The 17,730-nt window shown below is 49.8% G+C and overlaps 3 protein-coding genes across 3 annotated transcripts; all 3 read right to left on the reverse strand.

Moving 5' to 3' along the window:
- Positions 1-302: 302 nt before the first annotated feature.
- On the reverse strand, positions 303-10,189 carry PTPN22 (protein tyrosine phosphatase non-receptor type 22). The gene is made up of 21 exons (XM_015885212.2): positions 9,733-10,189; positions 7,300-7,408; positions 7,095-7,171; positions 6,346-6,441; positions 5,994-6,032; positions 5,818-5,889; positions 5,664-5,723; positions 5,391-5,533; positions 5,138-5,204; positions 4,836-4,913; positions 4,215-4,307; positions 3,604-3,680; positions 2,546-3,270; positions 2,314-2,397; positions 2,099-2,229; positions 1,985-2,012; positions 1,760-1,840; positions 1,555-1,661; positions 1,417-1,447; positions 1,191-1,268; positions 303-1,034 (listed from the first exon to the last, which is right to left on the reverse strand). Exons 1-21 carry the CDS (start codon positions 9,817-9,819, stop codon positions 970-972), a joined length of 2,328 nt encoding a protein of 775 aa, XP_015740698.1. The 5' UTR covers positions 9,820-10,189; the 3' UTR covers positions 303-969.
- Positions 10,190-10,262: 73 nt separating this feature from the next.
- On the reverse strand, positions 10,263-12,125 carry BCL2L15 (BCL2 like 15). The gene is made up of 4 exons (XM_015885216.2): positions 11,854-12,125; positions 11,025-11,164; positions 10,734-10,949; positions 10,263-10,383 (listed from the first exon to the last, which is right to left on the reverse strand). Exons 1-4 carry the CDS (start codon positions 11,957-11,959, stop codon positions 10,366-10,368), a joined length of 480 nt encoding a protein of 159 aa, XP_015740702.1. The 5' UTR covers positions 11,960-12,125; the 3' UTR covers positions 10,263-10,365.
- Positions 12,126-12,499: 374 nt separating this feature from the next.
- On the reverse strand, positions 12,500-17,726 carry AP4B1 (adaptor related protein complex 4 subunit beta 1). Its single transcript, XM_015885211.2, has 10 exons — positions 17,515-17,726; positions 17,212-17,436; positions 16,945-17,075; positions 16,618-16,765; positions 15,723-16,219; positions 15,495-15,578; positions 14,664-14,767; positions 14,345-14,552; positions 13,796-14,080; positions 12,500-13,529 (listed from the first exon to the last, which is right to left on the reverse strand). The coding sequence occupies exons 1-10, from the start codon at positions 17,625-17,627 to the stop codon at positions 13,102-13,104; spliced, it is 2,223 nt and encodes a 740-aa protein (XP_015740697.1). The 5' UTR covers positions 17,628-17,726; the 3' UTR covers positions 12,500-13,101.
- Between the last annotated feature and the right edge of the window lie 4 nt (positions 17,727-17,730).

Below are 17,730 nucleotides of genomic sequence, written 5' to 3' on the forward strand. Positions count from 1 at the left end.
AGGAGTTGTAGTTTGAGGAGGGGAGACGGGAAGTGTAGTCCGGCCGAGGGCGCATGCGTGGTGCAGTGACGCGCCCTGCGTTACGTCAGTGAAAAGGGCGGGAAGACAACGGTCTCTCAGGGCCGCGGTTCCAGATGAATTCCGGCCCTTTATATATATACATATATATAATATATTTTTAAAAAATAAAATTATATATATATATATATATACTTATATATATATATAATTATATATTTATTTAATTTATTTAATAATTATATATATAATTATATAACAGTTATATATATAATTATACGTATTATATTTTATATTATTATAAATAAACTTTTATTTATTTACACGGCCTTTGTCACACATCGTAAAACACCATCTAGATTAAATACACCGTCCCACAGTTTAGATATATGGCCTTCAGTGTTCCTGCCTCACAGATGGTTGTGGGGGGTTTCAGTGAGGGCCAGGCCTGCAGGGTGTTTGTTAAGCAGAAATAACAAAGAAATGTGGTTCAAATGAGGGAAAAAATGTGAAATATGAGGGAAAATGGACAGTTTGAGATGGGGATTCCCTGTTAGTGCAGGGGGTGGAACACAGGCACAGCAACATGGCGGCCATGGCCCCTCATTGAGCCTCCACACCATTGAGCATTGCTGGAATCGCTGTTTTCCTTCACAAAGCTCAAACCTGCCCTTGTAAAGTCAATACAATCCCTGATGCAACAAATCTGATCATTAGTTAGGATAAAATCAGCTCCTGGGCCTGATATCCGCCCTGTTGTGAATTGAGAGCTCAGCTGGTGGCTATGCGTCCTTCTGTTCTTCAGAGCTTTGGTTGAAGGATGTGCAAATAGTGCCTCAAATATCCAACGTATTACATGTATTCATTCTGATGGGAACCTTATTGACATGAGCCATCGCAGCGTATCGGGAGATATTCACTCCTCTGTGACACCAAATCGATCAGGTTCACCTAAATATTCCATGCTGGTGGTGGGTTTCTTGGGCCTTTTGGTTTTATAAATCGACTTGCAAAGCCTAGGGGGAAAAAATGCACCAAATTAATCATGCTATAAATATTGACTGTGTGATTTCCTGAAATAATGTTTTGTTTTCTTTTTAAAGGCTTGTCATCCCATGATTTATGATGTAGTTTACTTGAAGCAACAGCCTGTTTTCATCATGAATACGTACCAAAACTAAAGAAAGAGCTCAGCTGATGTGAAGGTGCAGATTCCGATGGTTTTATCAGTGAAGATGGGCTACAGACACCTGCAAACACAGAGTTGCACTGACACAGTTAGTGATCTTCGTAACTCCATGAAGAATTTTGAATGAAAATGAAATGAAAAGGATTTTTGCAGCCCTACAGGAGAACACGCTGCCACACATACAGCTGCAGTGCACACAAAGCACTTACTTTTTCTCACGTTTTTCAGTATTTTCAAACTCTGCAAGGAAAAAAAAGATAAGTACAAAGGTTGTGTCTACGATTCGACAGCTCGGCATCATCACTAGACTTGTTTCCTTGCTCTAAATGCTCTGGTTGTTTGCTTACCTTGCTTCTCCTGAAGCATTTTGCAGGCTCTTTTGATGATGTTTCAGAAGCTCTATTACTCAAGTCCCAAGAACTCGCTGTAGAACTTCTTGTGGGAAGCTGCAGACCTGGGAATATAAAGCAGAACATTTTCTGTGGTCATTCACGAATCCTCTCCCTTCTCTCAGTGCTTTATTGCTGCTTTTTGAAAGAAGTCCTCACTTACTTTCTTCATCAGCGAGAACGAACGACTCCGGGGTTCTTTCAGGAAGAGGGGGAGGAGAATCGGAGCAATCCAGGTTTGTCTCTGGGAAAGCAAAGACAGGAGGTTTGTGTATCTGCCTTTGAAAATGCATATATCTGTTCAATGCAAGGACTGCAGAACTCTACCCTGTATCCTCCATTGTGTTAAAGGAAACATATAACGTGCAGTAAGAGGATGTGACTTTACCTGAGCGTGGGCTCCGAAGCTTCAAACTCTGGAAACAAAAAACAAGGATAGTATATAATAAGGAAATTGACACAGTGATAGTGCTGGAGAAGAGATAAAACTGCACTAATTTACCTTACTTGGTCTCAGTCTCATTGAGTCATTAAACGTCACTGAGGGAGACACACTGCTCTGCTCCAAAGAGGTTCCAGTATTTTCATGTCTAGCTGGAAGCTGAAAATCTGAGGTGGCCAGAGGAAGTTCTCCTGGAAACAAACACTGCTCTGATCCCCCATGAAGGGCCCTCAGAGCAGATGTCAGTCCCTGCACTTACTGCTAACTGCACTTACCTGATTCATTGGCCACAATAAAGGACTCAGGAGTTCGCTCTGGCAGGGGCGGAGGATCATCATCATCTGTCTGGGGCAGGATGTCTAAAGGAGGAGATGTGAGCAGGTTACTGCATGGCACACACAGATGAGAACAGAACCTCTGGCATATGAATAGTAAGACTTGTGCACCAAATCCTGATGGAAGGTGGGATGAAACCTCCTGAGGTCCCCCCCAAGCACTTCCACTTACTCAGTGACAATGTCCTCCCAGTGCTTGGCTGGGCAGTGTGGTGGGACACAGGCCGGAGCGGTGGGGAGGTGGGCACTGTGCAAGGAGGGCCCTGCACATCCTGCCCAACAGATGGCTCTGGGGATGGTGGCTCATCTGGGGAGAGTGAAGAGAAGTAGGGGTCTTCTGCTGAACAACAGTACGGGTAGGGACATTGCCTGCAGTTCCTGTGGCCAGGGGGACAGTCTGCTACTTGGCTTGAGTGGTTCAGCTCAACAGGGAGAAATACATCCTGCTCCTTCACCTGGAAGCCTGAGCAGCAGGTATTTGGTGACTGAGAACTCCAGGTGGGCTTTGCAATCCCTCCATCACAAGCCCAGATTTCTCCTTGCTGTGGCAGCACAAAAGGTATCGATGTGGTCCGTGCCAGAGGTACTTTGCCGTGGGCCCCTCTCCTGCCTGTTCCCTGCAGCTCCTGGTCCAGCAGCAGCTGCTCAGAGGACCTGCTGCTGAGCTGCACACTGCGGTGCTTCTGAAGGGCTTCTCCTGCACTCCACATCTTGACAGCAGCTGCATGTCTGGTGCTGCTGATGTTCAGAGTGCCAACAGAGACCGCTGGTCTGATGGAAGGGCCTCTGTCCCCAGAGCTGCCCCGTGCTGCTGTGGCAGACAGGGATGTCAGCGGTGCTTCATTTTGTACCAATGGAGGAATATATTGGTGCACATCTTGGTCCTCTTGTCCCAAGCTGCAACAAAGCATGGCAGCGTGAAGTCAGAGGCATCAAGCACTCAGGGATCTGTTAGCCCATTAACAAGGCCCCGGAGCATTGCTTATAAGGGCAGATCAGTCCTCTGGGAACACAGAGCCTGCCCAGTTCAACATGGAGCTACAGGGAAGCCCTGTTTGGCTACCATTAAATGGGGAACACAGGAGGACCCTTTAGGCAGCTAGAGCAGTCCTAGTGGTGTTTTCCAACCATGGTGATTCTATGATCCCACAAGATACACAGGAAAAGTGCATCTTCCTGAAATAATAGAGGTAACTGAAAATACAAGGGACACTTGGGTGGTGACCTTACCAGGTCAGCAAACTCAGAGAATAAATATCTTCCACAGGGGTCAGCAGTGGCTTGGGTACAGGATGCCTTGTTAGAACCTGATGGAAGAAAGCGAGAGAGTGTAGAAAAAGAATGCAAAGAGCACAAACGGGCTATTTCAGGAGACAGAACTTCTGCCAACTATTTGTAATGATTAACAGAGTTTGGGAATGACAAACACCAGTTTGGAAACGTCAATTTGGCACTTTTCAGCCTTTACTTAAGAGTGGCAATTCTTAACTTCTTCATTTCTACAAGACTGCAGACAGCTACAGAGGCAACGTAACGCTTGTGTCTGCAGCCAGAGAATAAGGAGAAGCTGTTGGTGTTGGGGCTGTTCCTGTTTACGTAACTTCACATTCTCCCTCAGAAGTGCATGAGATTTGAAATACTTTGACATGGCTTTTCACAAGATGAAATGGCAGGTGAGGAACCAGGGGCCACATAAACACCTCAGTGAATTGGAGGCTTCTGTTCTAATAGAATTATGAATAAATAGGGCAAAATGTGATGTATTCCATTCTGCAATAGGAGGTTAAACCTGCTGTGCCTCAGGCCGCAAGAGGCTGCGTGTTTGTCCTAGTGGCTTTTACCTGTGAAGAAGCAGAATCTTCCTGAGCATCCAATGCTTCAATCTGTCTTTTGAAGAGCTCAATGACAGCATTGTAAACCAGCTTGTACTGCTCCTGCACTCAACAAATAAAGAGACGTGAAAACCAATACAATACAAGTCACCCCTGGTCACCTATCACCCAAATCAAACATCAGCCCCTGTGAGAAGCTGCCACTTTGTGGTCTGGTGGCAGGACAAGTTCTCAGAAGAAATAGAAGCTGCAGTTTCCACGGGGTTGAGACCAAAGCATTTGGTTTTTTTCTGTTAGCTGCTCACACAGCTCTGTTCTGCACTGAGCTTCCTCTTCAATCGCTCTCAGTTGAGAAGAGTTTCCACTTTATTTCCTAGATGGCCGTTTGTTTCACAGCATTAAGGGTTCAAAAAATGGCTCTGCAAGCATTAAACTATCACAGCTGCCTACAGAGAAGTGGTCAGAAATTCGTTTCTGCAAAATCATTCCTCTGCTCAGAAAAGGGACCTTACGGAACAACTGCACCCTCAGTTCCCAGCCCTGCAGCCATTCTGTGCTCCCTTACTGTGAGCCCTCCTGGGGAGGTGCTGAGGTTTCAGTTCTGGTGGTATTCCAGTAGCCAGCATTTACCTTGGTCTGCACTATCGAAGGCCTTTGTGTGCGCATCTCCTGGATCAGGCTGAATATACTGAAGTTCACTGGAACAATCTTGCAAGAAAGAGAAGTTATTAAAACTTAAAAATGAAAGCAGGACTCTGTAAAGTGTGGAGAGACACATACAGACAGTCAACTCGTATTGAAGACTGAAGGCCAGTGCCAACCCAAGACCTGGAAGCTGAAGTCCAAGCCAAGAGCAGCGGGAGCAGGAAGGTCTGCAACCTGCCTGCACAGATGCAATGTATGTGAGCACACGTGGTGGGGCTGACACCTACCCCATCCTTAAGCAGCTTCCAGGTGTAGTCAATGGCACAAACAACTCCTGTTCTCCCGCAGCCAGCACTGCAACAAGAGTCACAGAAGGGTTGCTAGCAGAGATCAGAGATGGGCAGGCTATATTCTCCAACAAGGGTATTGAGAAAGCCCTACAGCCTCGCATCCCACACCACAGACAGCACAGACTGCACTACCCATCCCTGTGGGGAGGCCAGGGAGGCACCGGGCACACCCTGCCCTGCATACACTCACCTGCAGTGGATGCAGATGGGGATGCTGTCATCTGGCTGGTAGCAGCGAACCTCACCAATGAGCTCCAGAATGGGGTCAATGGAAGAGGGAATGTCGTGGTCGGGCCAGTTCTGGTAGTGGAATTGGTGGATGGTGCGCACTGCCTGCGGGAGGAGAGAAGTGCTGGCAGGACACTGACGTGGCCATCAGCACAGTGAGCTGAGCTGCTGTGCTGCAGCCATCTCTAAGTTAAGCCAGCCAAGATGCTTCTCCTGCCTTAACTTTTCTACTTACTTCATTCAGGGTCACTTTTAAAGTCCTGATCACATATTCATTTTTCTTTTCTTCAGCTTCCTGCAGAACAAGAATTAAAGTCACGTTTTCTGCAGATGGCAGCAGTTTCCAGTGCACGTGCTGTGGTGTGAAGGTGTGAAGGTGCTTTACTCACACAGGTGATGGAGAAGGGACCGCACTGCAGGGAGGGGTCTCCCACCTCTGCCCAGTACCGCTCACATTTTTTCTGTAGCAAAAAGCAAATACCTTGTTATTCATTGCTGCCCACCTGTTGCACCTCCACCTTGTCCTGGCCCTGCTGCAACACAACCAACTCAGTACGTTACTCACCTTCCCCATTTCAAACTCCATGCAGGCCATGACCACGATCTGCAGCAAGAAGGTTTGTTAGAAGAGTTCTTTAATCCAGGCAGAGAAATCAGCCCCGTTGTCTGGGGCTGCTCATTGGCCATAAAGGAGTTACTTGGACTGCCCTCCCAGCATCAGACAAAGCAAACTCAGGACACCACCCACAGCTCTGGACCTTCCCAGCACAGGGCTGGATGGATGGGAACACATCCCAGCTCAAAGGAAGGACACACAGAACACCCGAGTCTGTCTCTTCAGTCACAAAGGAGTTCTGGCTGCTTTTACAGACGACTTTTAATACAACAAAACAAACAAATGTGAATCTGCATCTTACCATGACTTCATACTCCCAAATCATCCTCCAAAAGTCAGTGACAGTGGTGGGGAGAGGACCTTGGGTTGCAATGTATGCTCTCGGCCCATAGACTCCCTGTTTGGATCAGATGTGAAGACACGTTTGCATAGCTCACAAAAAATCACCCCTCTTTCTGAATCCTACTTCTACCCAGTGAGGCCATAAGGGGGGACTGCTATACAGTGTGCTATACAGTGCTATACAGGTGTTAGGCACCTAAATTAAATGAAGCAATCGGAAGCCAAGCTGTGAAGACAATCCCAAAGGCAGAGCCAGAGCCCTGGGGCTGGGCTGGAGGCAACACCTGTCCCAGCACCCAGAGCTGCTGGAGGAGCCCACAGTGCCTTGCCTGCTGCTCACTGCAGAGCTGAGCAGTGCTGCTCAGCATCCGGCCATCAGCACCCAGGGTTTGGGCAGCCCAGCCCGGCCACAGGCAGTTTTGTGTCATCCCCCCCCCTGGCAGGAAGCGGGGACTGTGAGCCACAAACTTCTAGCCCAGTAGGCGTGTGGCCCTGAGCCTGCATCCTGGTGCCTCTGTGCTGCTTCTGAAGGGCTTGCAGTGCAGAACCTGCACAACTTTTGGCCTCATTGCACAGCGTGGTAGCCACCAAGCTCATCGTCTGCTTGTAACCACTGCCATAGGACCTGCTCCTCCTGGCATGAGGTGGATGGGGTGCTCCAGCAGCCAAACACCTTTACACTGCAGAGCACCATGAAAGAAGCAATACCTTGATGAAGTTGGCATTGATGTAATGTGAATCTGTATCTGATGTGATTAGGGATAACTCCACTCTGCTGTGGTCATCTGCAGGCACAAAAGCAGGAGAAGCAGCAGCAATGTTAATATATGTATCCCATGGCCCTGAGCCCCTCCGGCTGCAGCACAGCATAGAAGGGAAGGCTGAACAGCAACATTTGCAATTCCCAACCTACAGGGCAAGATGTCTTTGTATCTGTTCTTCTTGACATTCTCTGGGCACTCAGCTGTGGCTGTAGGGTAGATGTTATCTGATCTATATTTCGTTGACTGATTTTTCAGTTTCTGTGGTAAAAGAATGGAACAAGTTACAGCAAATGTGCTACATACAACACTATTAGCGCGTGTGACGGTCTCTGGGGGTCGGGCTCACCACCACAAAGCACAATTTACACCATTAATTCTTTTCAGAGAGGCTTTTCTCAAAGTACTCAGACCGAGAATAGAAACAGAAGCCACCAAAGAGCCCCAGAATGGAAAATGAGGCCTTGGGAGGTGGGGTATGTGGGCTTCTGAAGGGAGGGGATGCATTCGTACAGCATGGAAAGCATCGCCCTCAGCAGTGAGTGTAGTAACGTGGAGCAACACTGTTAGAGAACTTCACTCCAGCATCATCACTGGGGTCCATGGAAGCAGGACGACAAATGGAAACCCTCATCAGTCTGTGCCTTTGTGAAAGAGTGATGTAAAAGGAGCAGCGGGAAGGGACGGCTGACACACCTGAGCTGTGAGCTGATGGAGCATCTCGTGCCTTGCACACACGTGAGTTTTAGCAGGAAGTGGAAACAGTGGTTCAGCCACTCTGCTCATAGGAAAGACAGACTGATCCCGGGGTCACCGAGCCAAAATAGCTCCCTATGGTCAAATGGGTGGAGGAGGTGGCTGTGCTGTGCTGTGCTGTGCTGCTGGCCTGTGTTGGAGCACTTGGACGTAATGTGCTCCAATGGCACACATGGGCAGGAATGGCAGTAGGGGCCAAAGGCTTCAGGCACTGATCTGGGGGATCAACATGAAACCTCCTCCCACCTCCTTCCAGCATAACCCCAGCCTCCCAGGTTGGATATCAAGGAAGACAGCTGCTCAGCTCTGGGACTGGTCCATATGGCTCCAAATCACTTTGCAGTCCCTGCATGAACTGATTTAGGACTGCTGGAAAATGACTACATATGAGAAAGCAAGTGGGAGAAAAACAAGTGGCAGAAAACAGAGACTCAGACAGAAAAGCTCTGTCATTTCCAGCAGTATGACCCCAATATGCACATACAGGTTCTTATTCACACAGAGAGGGGAAGCAGCAGCATGGATCCAACATTTATCCCAAGTTTGGAGCACAACTCATTCACATTATCCGTACTTGCAGAAGTGGCCATCAGCTCAGGCCATTCAGGGAGGATTTCTCCCCATTCCCAGAGGAAATGCTGCCCTGACCTCTTCCACGTGCTGCTGCTGTCAGAACACGAGCTGCTCTCTGCTGCTGGAACCGCACACCCCGGGCTCACCACCCCTGCTGCCTCACAGCCCTGCCCCAGCAAGGGGGAAAATCCAGCAGCCTGTGACAGTGCTTTGTTCCATGGAACAACCGAGTGTTACTGCAGGCTCAGATTAATCACTTCCCTCCAACCCAGACAGCTGGAAGTCGAGCACTAAGCTTTTCCCAAGCGTTCAAAATGACGATCTCATGGGGTTTGCTGAGCAGCCCCCAGACTTGCTGCCTGGCACAGCCCTTGGGGGAGAAGTGGGGGTCAGTGTTTGTCCTGGTGTTTGTCTGAGACACTGTGCATTGCCATCTGAGGCTCACCCCAGCCACCCAAACAGCCACAAGGCTGGCAGAAAGCAAGCAGACCTGGGCACTGCATGGATTTTCACCAGCCAGACACTGCGGAACACTGGAGGAAACCAAAGCCATCAGCAATTTCTACTAGTTTTGCCTTTAGGAAATCAGAAATGGATTTCCAGGAGGAGGCAGGAGCACTGGCAGATGTTAAGGCACATGCACTCATTCCAGATGAATGGAGCCCTTCCATATAACACAGCATAGTGCTGGAGGCTGTGGAAGCAGTCAGCACAGCCCTCCTGCCTTGGCCATCCATGGACAGACAGAACCAACCTCAGGTCCACGCAGCACCTATCTGAACACTCGTGTCCTGTTCTGCAGGGGGCACGGCTGGGGGGCTTCTAGTGTGATAAATAAGCAAAGAACTGCCTCAGGTAGCAAGTAGAGCTTCCCAGCAGGAGAACACATCACAGATGCAGCCTATTGCAGTGGCAGTGAGCAGCGCTGTCCCTGTTCCTCAGCATGTCCCCAGTGCAGCAAGATGGCAAAGCGAAACTGCATCCCAATAAGTGCATTCGCTCAGTAGAAAACAGGAAGCACTTGGTAAATTATTTAGAAAACCAAACAGTTTCACTTTAAACACAAATCTTTACATTACTCTTCTGTCTTTATGTTCTCTTTACTCCAGTTAACTCCTGCATCTCTTTTAGCTTTAAAATGTATTGAAGATCTTACTGTCACATGCTGTGTTTCATCTCCCATCTGGGGAGCGGTGACCGAGCAGATCTCTTTTCAATACATCCAAACACAGAACCGTGCCTTAAAGCAAACTTACCAAAAACTCATCTGCAAATGCTTCTTGGTTGAGCTTCTTGCTCTGGGCTCTTTCCAGGTTCTGAAGCAGGATTTCCCTTTGGTCCATGCTGGAAGAGATGGAGCGAGGCTGGCCTGCCGAGTGCAGGAGAGGACATGTCAAGTGCAAGTCACAGCGGAAAGCACCAGCTCAGAGAGCACTCGCTGCAGGCTGTGGTTTACTGACTTCATCACCAGCCTTAAAGGAAATTAGTGCGTAACAGATACCGTGGCCAAACAACAAAACAAAACACAGCTCTGGGCCCTAGTGCCTCCATTCAGAACCACGTGTGCTCGTGGCTGTGTGACAAACAGGGTCAGGAGCTGGGGGCCAGAGCTGGGTACCCCACAGCTGGGTGCTGTGACTGCTGAGAGCCCCCAGAGCCTCATGAGCACACAGCACTATGGGATCTTGGCTGGGACGCTTGTCCAAGTCATGGCACACTCTGGCTCCCAAGCCTACTTTCCTGGCTATCTTTATGAGAAATGCAAGAAGAAAAAGAAACAACGATAAACATTTATTACTGTTTATTTGTAGTGATATAGAATTTCTTTACACATTGTGTATATCAGTGAAAGTCCCAGCCTCACGTTCTGGAAGGTGGTGCAGCCCTTCTCAGTTGTCCAGCTTCTCCTGAAAGCAAACAAAGAACCAACCCATGTGTGTATTGTAGAGGAGGGATTTGAGGTGGGTCTGAAGCTGCTGGCAGAACAGGAGGGATGCAGGAAGGCAAGGCAAGCTTAGCTCCCAGGGCACTGTGATAAGGAATTACATCCTGACGCAGAGAAGCAGATGGGAAGTTTGGTGCTGACTTCAGTAGATCTTCACCAAGGCGTCGTGCAAAGCTGTTTGCACAGCTCCATGCAGTGTGAGCTGATGAGTGGGTTTGAGAGCGGACAGCAGGCAGAACAGCACATAGGAAAGCTCAGAGAAACAAAGGCACGGAGCCAGCAGTGCTCAGGCACACGGGACCATGAACTTACCCATCCTCCACGGGCCTCAATGTAGTTTTTCACTTGAGTATTTTCATTAATTGCTTTTACGAGGTGACCAGGATTGAAATTAGCTGCTCCTTTCTTAAGAATAAACATCATCAGCTTCACAGAAACAGAGAGAAAAGCTCTCTCATAGACCAGCTCAGGGTTCTGGTCACTCCATCTTTTGCAGAGAGAATCCACAGCAGCTCCAAATTTCTCCACCTGCAAACATCAGGAGGGCAGTTTGAGCTTCTTCTTTTTAAATGACAGTGTAATTTACCTTACCAGGTCCTTTACCTTCCCCATGAGTACATCACGAAGAATCTGCGAGGAAATCCTTTCAAAGTCCATGTTGCACTGATCGCCGATCTGCCGCAAACGACTGGCAATAATAACTGGGTCAAAATCACTTGGCTCTTCCTCACTCTGCACAGACCCTGAAACAAGGAAAAGAGAGGGCAGGCTGAGGGGCTGGGGGGTAATACATGGCAAGGCAGAGGAGAAAGGAAGAAGACAGAGTCAGAGTGAGCTGAACTTGGGGAGGTTCTCCAAGGCACACTGCACAGATTTGAGGTACATAAATCATCAGAACTTCTCAGCTCAGCTACTCAAAGTGGGCTTGTTGCTTTTTTCTTTTTTCCTTCTGTTAAGGCATTTTCCATAAAAGCACACAGAGATAAATAGCGTTTTGTTTTGTTTTTCCCCTGGGTGCTCAGCCAGAAGGAGATACCCGTCACCAACATCAGCAGAAGTATTTCCAAGCCTCACAAAGCCATAAGGAACTGAAAGCAGGACCTTTCAACAGAGCAGCATGCACCCTGATCTCCTGCAGCACATCCTGCCCTGCTGCCCTCCCCTCAGCACAGGCTGGAGCCGCAGACATCCCATGGCTGTGTGCAACCCATCTGCTCCAGGGGAAGGAAAGCAGGCAGAGGCTGATGGGGACTTTTGCCCCCCAGGTCCCACTGAGGCAGGCTGAAGCTGTGTTGGGGCTCCAACAGCCCCACTGCAACTGATCCCACAACTCAGAGATCATCACAAGATGAAGAACTCCAACACCTGGCACCAAGCTGCACCCCCTGCCTTTCCATCCCTCCATTATCCTCAGTAAGAACTGAGACCTCACCTCCCGAGTCTGTCTGCAGGCTTCGGAAATGGGCTCCATCTTCATTTAGGAGATCATCAAATAAGGCTTCCACAATGCATGCTGTCTGTTCCTCAAAACTCCTCATGGCAGCTTTCTTACCCAGAGCTGCTGGCAATCAGGAATGCCGCCCAGCTCTGGGGGTGAGCAGAATGTTATCCTCCTTTTCCCAGAGCAGTGCCAGCCCTTCCTTCCGGGAACAGCATGGCTGCAGGGCCCTGCTGAGGAGCACAGCACAACCTTTGCCCTCAGCCGTAATTGCTCAAACTACAGGTGTGGTTTAGTTTCAAAATAAGGCATTGCCATGGAGATAAAATCAACGAAAGAATCACATGAAGCCAAGGATCAGCGCTGAGCCATTTATCAGGAAAGGTACCTGGAAGGAAGGGCAGAAACTCAAAGTCCTGTCCCAGATCAGCACTTGATTCAGTGCAGCTACAGCTGAGGGTTTGCCAGCGGGCTATCGAGGTGGGGTTTCACTCCTAGTTTGGGTATTACAGTAAGTTGGCATGCAGGACTGAAATGAACTGTTGCACAACTGCTCTTTCAAGGTGTTCTTAAGAGAAGCGGAGAGAAAATGCTGTGTAAAATGAAGGCCCTGTGAACAAACACTCCAGGAGGCAGCCAGGAAGGATTCACTTCTTTATTAGGAAAATCAGAACTGAAACCTAAAAATTGTTTACCAGGGATAGCAGCGTTCCAGTGAAGTGCACATAGAGATACAATAGAGTCGTTATGAGTCCTCTTTGTGCCCTGGCTTAAAGCTACTGCAGTGGGAAGAGTGAGAGCTGGGGCTGACCAGGTGCAACTCTCCTGAATGACGGGATGGTTTCTGAATTAGTTCTCACCAAAGGAAAAAAAGACAAACAAAAACCAACCCAACCTGTCCAAAGCGCTGCCCTGAGTTTGGCTCACTTCTGTTTCCATCAGTCACATTGGTGCCTTGTGACACTCACGGCAGGTGCCAGCATTTCTGACTCAGATCAGCAGCAGCTCACACACGTTATCCTGTCCTTTCCCCAGCCCAGGGGAGGACACCCTTTACCCTGTCCTGCTCACCAGCCTCAGGAGCTCAGCACCAGCAGCACTGAGCTGCAGCTGTAGCTCTCCTATGCCCAACACTCCTACAGTTCAGAAGTACAAAACCTGCATCAAGAATAGCAAACTGAAGCCAGAGGAGAAAACTCCTCCTGCGACCTGAGCAATCGCCCCACAAAGAACAGAGACTCATCAGGATCTGAGCCCAGCAACTGCCCCCACGGCAGTCCTGAACACAGACATGAAGGCCTGTAGTGCCTCAGGTTTCGCCTCGCTCTGTTTCACTGCAACCTGCATCCCCGAATCTTCTGCCTCGAGCAACAGCTCTGTCAGGAAGAGGCAACCACCGTCATCCTGAGCAATGAAATAAGCTTTCCACGGCTGGACACCAGCTTTGCTCATAGCGATAGTCTGGATGTGGACGACATGAAGGGCAGTCTGGATAGTATCTGGGTGAACTGCTCCAGCCCAGGGCACAGTCTGCTGGCAGCTAACGTCCAGGCTCAGCCAGGTCTTCTCAAACTGCTCTGCAGTCAGGGCGACATCAGGAATTAAGGTAAGGCTGCCTGTATCAGGATGAACCTTGAGGACTTCTTTACTCCCTTCAGAAGCCAGTGACTCTGAAATCAAAGCACAAACAAATGAGATGCAGTATTTATTCCCCTATTACCAGTTTCACACAGAGCATCCCAGGAGGCCATCAGATGAAGGCTGCAATTACAGCACCCTCGGCAGCAATCTCCCTGGGCCAATGGGGAGGTGATCAACCAGGCGTTGCACAAGATATACAGAACACTACGAGTGTTCTCAAGGCACTGTGATCTTTTCCAAAGGAACTCATGTGAGTGTTTACTGACAACAAGAAACTGCGGGTGATGTTGGTTACCTGTGCCCCCGTTCCCAGAGTCTGGACAAGGAGTAAAAGCGTGACAGGGCTCCCCTGGTTGGTGAGCTGTGACAAGTGCCCAACGTGCTTTGCCATAAATAGGTGCGAGGGTATTGAACTCAGATGCCCACGTATTCACAGGTTGTTCTGTTTGGTCTTCCAGGAGCCCCAGGGAAGGGTCCGACTTGGGGCTGCACAGAACCCGTTTCACTTCATCCACACCGGACTGTAAGAGGCGATAGTAGAACAGCCCGCGGTCTCGTACTGACATATCCTTCTCCTCCTCTGCAAGTAACAGAACATAGAGAATTTGAGCATTCAGATTTTCCCCAGGTTTCATGACCCTTCATTACTAAAAACAGACTTACAGGGATCCAGTGCAAGCTTGTCACACCAATCAGGGACACAATGCAGCCTAATGCATAGAACTACATTACTTTGCCACCCTGGATGGTCCCCTCATTACAAGGATGCCAACACTGCATCCCTGCACCAGGAATGCATCAAAAACAGGTCCCTAAAAGCAGGATGCTGAAAGAGGAAACCCACCTATGCAGTGATAGAGCAGCCTCCCTAGCATGTCCTGACACTCAGCGGGACGAGACAGGAACAGCCGCACCAATGCTGTCAGGAGCTCCATCTTTACTGCTGGAAACACTTCTGTTTTCACATTCTCCACAAAGTCCTCTAACACATAGGGGGCGTTTGGTACTTTCTCACCATGAGCACCAAGGAGCCAGATCAGTGCTTGCTTGCCCTGAAGGCACCAAAGAAGAGCACATTCTGTTTAACAGGATAGCTATGTTCACGTTACCAGTGTTGACATGAAATCACGAGACACAAGAGAACAAACCTAAAGCCACCTTACCTCGCTGTCCTGGATGATGTCCTCACAGCCAGGCAGTGCCTGACACACCGCATCTGTGCACTGGGGACACAGCCAAACCAGGTCCCGAAAAGCCTGTACTACCGCTGCAATGGAACAAAATGACCAGAGTCAAAAGACTTTGCTAAGTTTTGAGACATTCTCCTTCAAAATCCCAGTATGCTGCCCCTGTAAGATATAACAAGTCTAAAATAAAGCACTGAAACTTCATGTTATTCCTCTTGCTTCTGGAAAGTAATCCCTCTTTTGGACGCTCCCCAGCCTTCAGAGACTGACTCAGGATGTCTCAGATATACAAGGTTACAATAACAAATTGAAACTACTGAGGCCCATTTCAAGAGCTGACTGTAAGCATGTGGCATGGAAAGCTGAAAGCAGGAGCATTAAGAAGAGGGCAGAAATAGCTCAGGGAAGTTAGATCTGAGGACAGCAGAACAAAAAGGCAGAAGTCTGGGTTGAGTTGAATCAGGCTGTTCTATGAGGAAAAGAAATCAGGAACATTTAAAAGACAGAATCTATGAGTACCAGTCAGCAAGAACTCAAAATCAGACCTAATAAAATGCCTCTGCCTTCATTCCTTGGAGTCAACAGAAGGCAGCCAGAAAAGAGACCCCATATCAGACCAGGAACACAGCCACAACCATCTCCAAGGAAGGAAAACCTACAATGTCTGGTCACACTCCATATCCCCACTCAACCAGGGAGACTTCTACCTGTCAGGTGCCTCCTGGAGCCTCAAGTTTTGGGACCACAAACCTCAGCAAGGCCATTTCCTGAGAGCTTAAGCCACGTAAACAAGGTGAAGGTGATTACCTGACGTGATGTGCTCCTGTTGAAGCCCCAAGAGCTCTGTCAGAATCCCCACGCACTGTTCTGTGTATGTCCTGGCAATACTGCCTGCAGGGACAACAAAAAGGATACAAGTCAACCACGAGCCCAATTATTCATCACAAACTCTTTAAAATGAGTCTTCTTTCTTTTTTGACTATTTTCTTAAGACTGTGGGCTGCAGCTTCTTCTGAAGCAAGGCAGAGCTCTTACCTATGGCAGAGATCGCCCCCTGGGCCAGCTCCACTGATATATCAGTGCAATAACCCTTCAGCTCTTCCAACACTTGTTGCACGTTTTCATCGTTCACCAGCTCGCACAACACTTCCATCTTCTGGCATTTGATGTAGTGGGGCTCTGAATACGAGCAGAAGAACTTCTTGTAGTGGCTGCTAAAATGGCCAGGGAGACTCCCAAGGATCTGACGCACGTGACACAGAGCAGCAAAGCAGAGCTCCCTGCTCTCTGAGGTGCAGGCAGCCAGCAGCGGCCCCTTCACCCTCACCAAAACATCTGCCTGCACATGTGGGTACTCCCTGGCCAGCACGAGGAAGAGTTTGGTGGCTGCCATCACAATGCTGGGGCTGCTGCTTTTCAGATATCCATCCAGCAGATTGAGAATGTTGAACAGCTCGTCCTCAGTGCGGGGTCTGTAACGCAGCAGGAAGGCAAGCACCTCGCTTTGCCCCCATTGATCCAGGTCTGCCATCCTGCCAACCAAATGGACACCGTTTGCAGGAGTCAGGGAGCTCATAAGGATCTGTGCTGTGCAGCTGCAGCCCTTACAGCCTCCACTCCCATCAAACACCATGTGGGTTTGTTATGATGCCATAATTTCATCTGGAAAGGACCAACTGATCATAGGCTTAAATGAGCATCGATCACTGCTGATGTAGGGCTGAGACAGACAGGGAAACACTGACAAGGTCCCTGGGCAGCAGCACCTCGCTCATCCAGATATTGTTTCCTTTAGGATGGACACCTTCACCTTTGGGTGCCTGACATTTCAAGTTCTATGGGAATCCAGAATCACTCACTGCTATGTGTACAAAATGCAACAGACAGAACCAGGCTCCCAATGCCATCTCTGATATGGAAGAGGACAAACCTGTTGAGGAGATGATGGGCAATGGGTTTGTTGATGACAACCCCTCCTTCTTTCTTCAGGATCTCTTCCAAAGCCCTCAGACAGTTCACCACCACAATAGGGTCCTGGTCACGAAGCAGGCTGTACAACTCATTCACCAATGCACCATCTGCAAAGATACAAAGGTTCTGCAGTGCTATTCTCACTCTACAGCAGCAAGCAGCCTTTGGCCCAGCCATGTGGATGTACATGATGGGATGGTGCGATGCTGAGCCTTCACTCCCCATTGCGTTCAGCCCAAACCAACCTGTCACATCCCTCCATGCCCAATGACAGCGCACTGCTCACCCACTTCGTTGTCTCCCTGCAGCCTGTGCACCTTGGCACAGCCCAGCACAGCGATCCTGCGCACGTAGGATGCTCTGTCCCTCAGGCCGTTCAGGAGGGGCTGCTGCACGTATTCCTGCATGCCGGGCATCCTGCGGGCACCAAGGAGGGCTCAGCGGGTCCCTTCCTCATAGGGCGGTGCTGGCAAAGGGGGTGTGGGCAAGGAAAGAGACGGCAGGGGGCGATGACAGGGGAGAGGGGCGAGGACAGGGATAGCACGGCACCCACCTGAGGTCGCAGAGTCCGCGCAGCGCCAGGCCGCGCACCGCAGGGCTGGGATCGGCGCAGTCCCGGCGCAGCGTGTTGACGGCCAGCAGCGCCAGGCGGGGCATGAGCGGAGCGTGAGCGCACACGTAGAGCTGCACCAGCTTCTTCTGCACCACGTCGGACGCCGCACCCGCCTTCACCATCTCCGCGAACAGCCCCGACACGTCCGCGCCCTGCGCCATCAGCCTGCGGCACACGGCGCTGCCGTCAGCTCAGCGCGACCTTAACCCGCATCCCTCCTCCATCCCGCAGCCCGTCCCGCACCGGATGACTCTGAGCACGGCGTTGCGGTACCGCAGCGGGTCCGCCTGCACGTGCGGGTTGCTCAGTGCGCGCCGCAGGTCCCGCACCGCATCTTCGCCGCCCAGGTACGGCATGGCCCGCACAGCACCGCACAACACAACACAACACAACACAACACCGCACAACACCGCACAACACAACACCGCACAACACAACACCGCACAGTACAACACCGCA

The sequence above is a fragment of the Coturnix japonica genome, chromosome 26 (assembly GCF_001577835.2).
Source record: "Coturnix japonica isolate 7356 chromosome 26, Coturnix japonica 2.1, whole genome shotgun sequence".
NCBI classification, from domain to species: Eukaryota; Metazoa; Chordata; class Aves; order Galliformes; family Phasianidae; genus Coturnix; species Coturnix japonica.

What these genes read in the sequence shown, in the direction of transcription:
- AP4B1 (XM_015885211.2), bottom strand. Translation starts at nt 17,627, where the DNA reads ATGCCGTACCTGGGCGGCGAAGATGCGGTGCGGGACCTGCGGCGCGCA. An exon ending in CGCGGACTCTGCGACCTCAG is followed by an intron (nt 17,076 to 17,211) that starts GTGGGTGCCGTG and finishes TGGTGCCCGCAG; the next exon opens with GATGCCCGGCATGCAGGAAT. An exon ending in GCCCATCATCTCCTCAACAG is followed by an intron (nt 16,220 to 16,617) that starts GTTTGTCCTCTT and finishes TTTGGTTGGCAG; the next exon opens with GATGGCAGACCTGGATCAAT.
- PTPN22 (XM_015885212.2), bottom strand. Translation starts at nt 9,819, where the DNA reads ATGGACCAAAGGGAAATCCTGCTTCAGAACCTGGAAAGAGCCCAGAGC. An exon ending in CCCATCTGCATCCACTGCAG is followed by an intron (nt 5,205 to 5,390) that starts GTGAGTGTATGC and finishes CTCTTGTTGCAG; the next exon opens with TGCTGGCTGCGGGAGAACAG. An exon ending in GAGCTCTTTCTTTAGTTTTG is followed by an intron (nt 1,035 to 1,190) that starts GTACGTATTCAT and finishes TTTTCCCCCTAG; the next exon opens with GCTTTGCAAGTCGATTTATA.
- BCL2L15 (XM_015885216.2), bottom strand. Translation starts at nt 11,959, where the DNA reads ATGAGGAGTTTTGAGGAACAGACAGCATGCATTGTGGAAGCCTTATTT. An exon ending in CCTGCAGACAGACTCGGGAG is followed by an intron (nt 11,165 to 11,853) that starts GTGAGGTCTCAG and finishes TCCTTGTTTCAG; the next exon opens with GGTCTGTGCAGAGTGAGGAA. An exon ending in GTGATGTACTCATGGGGAAG is followed by an intron (nt 10,950 to 11,024) that starts GTAAAGGACCTG and finishes TGATGTTTGCAG; the next exon opens with GTGGAGAAATTTGGAGCTGC.